The sequence below is a fragment of the Colobus angolensis genome, unplaced genomic scaffold (assembly GCF_000951035.1).
Source record: "Colobus angolensis palliatus isolate OR3802 unplaced genomic scaffold, Cang.pa_1.0 Scaffold424, whole genome shotgun sequence".
Lineage (NCBI taxonomy): Eukaryota > Metazoa > Chordata > Mammalia > Primates > Cercopithecidae > Colobus > Colobus angolensis.
The window spans coordinates 1,162,363-1,167,102 of record NW_012117644.1 but is presented as its reverse complement, the minus strand read 5'-3'; the positions used below and the strand labels follow the sequence as shown (position 1 = coordinate 1,167,102).

Sequence of the window (4,740 nt, the reverse complement as noted above, 5' to 3'; positions counted from 1 at the left end):
AAAAAAAAAAAAAAAAAAAAAAAAGAATGCTTCGCACCCAGCCTCATAATGTGAGAGACTCTCCCTTCTTGAGCTGTTTAGGGCTGGCAGAAAAGAGGCCACTATGCACAGTATGCAGTTTCTTCCCTCGGATCTTTGGAGGAGTCATTCAAAGTCTAAATCCCTAAATCAAGCAACCCCAGGATGGGTCACTCCAACTTCATTTCCCAGGCTCTCCTCTGGGCCTGCTTCCTTATCTATGTCATGTGGAAACTCAACAATCAAGAAGGTGAACTGTTGGCATTGTACCAACATTTGGCACACAGTGTCTGTGAAATAGTCACCCATATTAATGCAAACTGAAGGGCTCCTCCAGTGGGTCCGTCTGCCTTCACTTCACCAGTGAATGGAGTTTGACATTTCCATGTCCTGCTTTCCTCTTCCTGAGCCAGTCCCTCACCACCCCAGATCACCCCCTGGCCCACCTGCTCATGCAACTTGTCCTCTGGGCCTGGCTTTTCCTTGTGGTGCTTGGCGTTCATGCAGACATTGAGAAGCTCAGTCCTGGCCCGTGCAGTCCTTTTCTGAGCCTCCCCTACTACAGCCACCCACACTAGAAGGAGCAGCAGCTGTGTTGTCATCCGCTGAGCCATGTCTGTCCCTGAAGGAAGAGCTGTGGTCAGTGGCACCAAGGAATGCGGAGGTGGGGCCTTAAGTTATTCCCAGGGCTCCAGGAGGGTGGGGCCTGGACTGAAGCCTGGGGCAGATAGAGCCCTGCCCCCATCTCCCTCAGTTTTCCCAGATCCAGTGAGAGGTGGGATTAGACACCACCCCTCCCCGGCTTGAGCCTCATTGCCTTCTCCAGGTGATCATGAGGTTCAAGTGATATAATTCAAGGATGGATTTGGGCAAAATGCAGAAATAGCCAGGAGTTTGTCATAGGTCCACAATGCCTCATTCAAATGTTTCAGAGTTAAAATTCTTTAGGATTTCATCAAAGGTGATTCAAAGATAATATAATTTTCATATACCCAATAATCAAGTGTATGTTCTGGGGTGAAACAGTTGCACTGGTGGGATAAATTAAAACTATACATAAGCTCACATTAATTTTCAGGTCAGATTTTGACACCAAATTACTTCATTGTAAAAGTTTACAAAAATGGGCTGGGCATGGTGGCTCACGCCTGTAATCCTGGCACTTTGGAAGACTGAGGTGGGTGGATCACCTGAGGTCAGGAGTTTGAGACCAGCCTGGCCAACACAGTGAAACCCCATCTCTACTAAAAACACAAAATAAGCTGGGTGCGGTGTCATGTGCCTGTAATCCCAGCTACTCAGGAGGCTGAGGGAGGAGAATCACTTGAATCCAGGAAGCGGAGGTTACAGTGAGCCAAGATCGTGCCATTGCACTCCAGCTTGGGTGACAGAGTGAGACTCTATTTCAAAAAACAAAACAAAACAAAAAGTTTATAAAAATGTTTTAGCTGGGGGCTGCAGTGTGGTTTTTCATTAGTTTTAGTTGCTTTTTAAACCTTAGTCCCAGCCCTTTCTAGCCTCATCACTCAAGCTAGTTTAGTAGGCCCCTCCTGGAAACCGTGGGATCTTGGGGCGGGGCGGGGCAGGGCGGGGGTCACAGGGCACAGGGGTGGCAGGGGGCAGCCAGCTAGACAGCCCTGGGGCCTTGGGGAGCTCCTGTGCCCCCTACCACAGAGCTGGCCTCTCCTTGGTCATCACAGAACTTCAATCCTTTGACCTCAGACACTGAATTTTGGGAGGTGACTGTTTCCTTCACTCCACTGGTCACCAGGTATCTGGGCCCCCCTAAAATGCTCAGAATTTATTTCCTATGACTTCTCTCCATCTGTCTCCTCTAACTCATCTTCCACATACCAGTCACTAAAGTGGACATGCTTTCCTGCTCACAAGCTTGCCGTGCCCCCGTGCTGCCCCTCCTCTCCTCTTGACAGGGCTTCCTTGACAGGGGTCTAGGCAGGGCCTGAGCTGGGCTGTCTCCAGGCTGACTGCACAGCAGGGTTCAGATAGGCCTGGAATTGAATTCCCACCCAGCAGCTTCTCCTTCCTGCTCCACAATCCATTATTCTGCTACTCTTATTGATTCCAGTGTTCATTCATTCTCTCATGGTTGATTCATTTATTCCAGGATCCAGTCATGCCTCTGTGGACCCACTCACTCACTAACCTTGAGGGCCACGCCAGAGAAATCTGTACTCTCAGGGAATACCAGGTGATCCTTTGGGTTTAGTTCCTGGGAAACAAACCCTAACTGTTTAGAGCACAGGGTTCCTGTTCAGCCTGTCCTGCCTGACCCCAGCCCTCGCTCCATCTTCTCCTTGGCCTTGGGGGAAGGAGAAGCAAACCATCTTGAGGCTTAGCTTTCTCCTGCAAGGATTAAATGTAAGAAGGGGAAATCAACAAAGGATAGCCTTTAATCTTCACAGAAGCATTTGAGCACAGATAAGGGCCATGCCCCAAGTCACACAGCAGGGACCACCCAAGTTCAAGCCAGAGCTCTTTTGGCCTTTGCTCCCTGCACCTTCACAGTGCTGAGGCTCTCATGGGTGCAGCCAATATGCAGTGCTGGGGATGGGGGCTGAGAAAATCCTTTCCCCAGCCCCCAGTGGAGCCCACCTGTTCAGTCAGCAGTCTCTCTTGCCGTGGCTGCTTCTGAAGCCAGGCTCTCTTCCTGTCCTTTTGACCAGCATCACTCTGCAAGCCCCCTTCCCACCTTCCTAGTTTCATCTTCAGGTCTTGGTCCAGCTGTGACCCCTCCCCACCAACAATCATGACCCCCACCCCCAACCTTAGGGCCCCAGACTAGAAGAGCTGAGAACTCAGTGCTGGACTGAAGGGCTAGAGCCCAGGTACTAGTTCAGGGAGATGAACACTAACTTGTCATTTAAGCTTGAGCAGGCCACACTCTGGTCTGGGCCTCAGTCTCCACTTCAAGATTCTCTGGGCTTCAGGCAAACTGAGGGCCCTTCCAGTTCAGCAAATCCTTAACACATGCTGGGAGTACCATAGGGTGTGTGGCCTCTGAAGGGGGATGGGGAGTGTCATACCTGGGAGAGAAGGTGGCTCTTCGTCTGGCTCAGGCTTCTGCTCTGCTCTGCACTCCCCCTTGCCTTATTCCAGGGGACAGCTGTGGTTTAGTGGCCTAGGAGACGGGCAGTGGGGCAGGGAGTGGGAATGGAGCCCAGGAGTGGAGCCTGGGATTGGGCGAAGGCCACTCAGCAGTTAATTATTGCTTGTGAGCACCAACCAAGCCTCCATGGGGAAGTGGGAGGGGGTGAATTAACAGTACAGGCCTAAGGCTAGTCCCTAAGCTCCACCTACCCCATTTTTTCCCAAATGCTCAGGTCTGAAAAAAATCTTGCAACCTGAGCTGCCAGGATCCTTTGAGCTAATCTCATCAGTTTCCAACTCCTCTGTCCTGTTACATAGATGAGGAAAATGAGATCCGGAGGATCAGGGCAAGGGCTAGAGCCCAGGCTTCCAACCTCCCAGACAGCTATAGAGAGCAAGGATCTCAAAAGGCCATAAATTGTAGAACCACCAAATCTCCCAACTTCCCCAACCCCATGAGACCAGGTGTCACCACTCATCGCCAGTCACAAAATCACAGATGTTCTGAATCTTTTGATCAGATCTTCAGTTGTTTGAAGGGCCAAGCTCTCCTTCCATCGCCAACTCACAGACCCCCTCTCCCAGCAACTCAGGTATCCTTTCTACAGCACCTATGATTCTGGGATAACTCTTCCCTCCATCCCCACCCCAGTCAATGACAAAAACCTTCATTTTTTTATTCTCTGAGCCCATGGTGGTACCACAGATGGGAAAAAGGAGAGAGAGGGGCAGGTTTGGGCAGGAAGAAACACAGAACACTGTTTTTTCAAGGTGCCTGTGTGCCCTTGGCCCAGGGGGAAGTAGTTGCAGAGGGGAAGCTCAGGGCAGGAGTCCAGGTTGGATGCAGGTGTGGGAACCATCAGCCTATGAGTGGCAGTAAGTGCAGGGAAGATGGGGGCCCGGTAACCTGGGCAATGCCACAGGTCAGGACCGAGGAGGAGGCAGGCAGGGGAGCCTAAGAAGGCAGTTGGATCTCTGGAGGAAAATCAACCTAGAAGGAAGGCCTTCTAGGGCCTTCAAAGAGACCAGTTCCCAGGAGATCCCAGCTTGTGCCCTGCAATCATAGGGTGTGAGCCATACCTGAATCTTGTGACAACCTGGGAAGTGTCAACTTAAAATCACCAGATCTATATATTTGGAAACAATATTATTTCTTATGTTTGGTTGCAATATGCAGGCTGGTAAGTGGAACCTTTGGCTGAGACTAAAAGCAGGCAATTTGAGGGAGGAAGGGTGGGACAGGAGTTTTATGTAAAATGAGTTGGCTAGAATACATATTAATGGGTTACAGGAGAAGCTATGAATGTCCATGAAAAGGAGTCACATGTGTGTGTACTAAGCAAACATACACGTTACATACATCCTGTGTTCACTTTGGGGTTGAGACTTAACATTAATTTTTTATTTTTTCGTTTTTATTTTCATTTATTTATTTACTTTTGAGACAGAGACTTGCTCTGTTGCCCAAGCTGGAGTGCAATGGCACGATCTCAGCTCGCTGCAACCTCTGCCTCCCAGGTTCAAGAGATTCTCCTGCCTCAGCCTCCCGAGTAGCTGGAATTACAGGCGCCTGACACCATGCCCGGCTAATTTTTGTATTTTTAGTAGAGATGG

At 50.0% G+C, this 4,740-nt stretch overlaps 1 protein-coding gene across 3 annotated transcripts in view; it reads right to left on the bottom strand.

Annotated features, from left to right (window-relative positions):
* Positions 1-3,272, bottom strand: part of LOC105522312 (folate receptor alpha) — a 6,614-nt gene extending 3,342 nt beyond the window's left edge. The window contains exons 1-3 of one of the 3 annotated variants that reach the window (XM_011956801.1): positions 3,063-3,272; positions 2,183-2,248; positions 465-640 (exon numbers count right to left, since the gene is read on the bottom strand). In XM_011956801.1, the coding sequence (XP_011812191.1) occupies positions 465-632 (168 nt within the window). In that variant the 5' untranslated portion in view covers positions 633-640; positions 2,183-2,248; positions 3,063-3,272. Of the gene's footprint in view, positions 1-464; positions 672-2,182; positions 2,249-3,062 lie in introns of those variants that run through there. The other 2 variants (XM_011956803.1, XM_011956802.1) reach the window with 2 other exon arrangements.
* Positions 3,273-4,740: the final 1,468 nt, after the last annotated feature.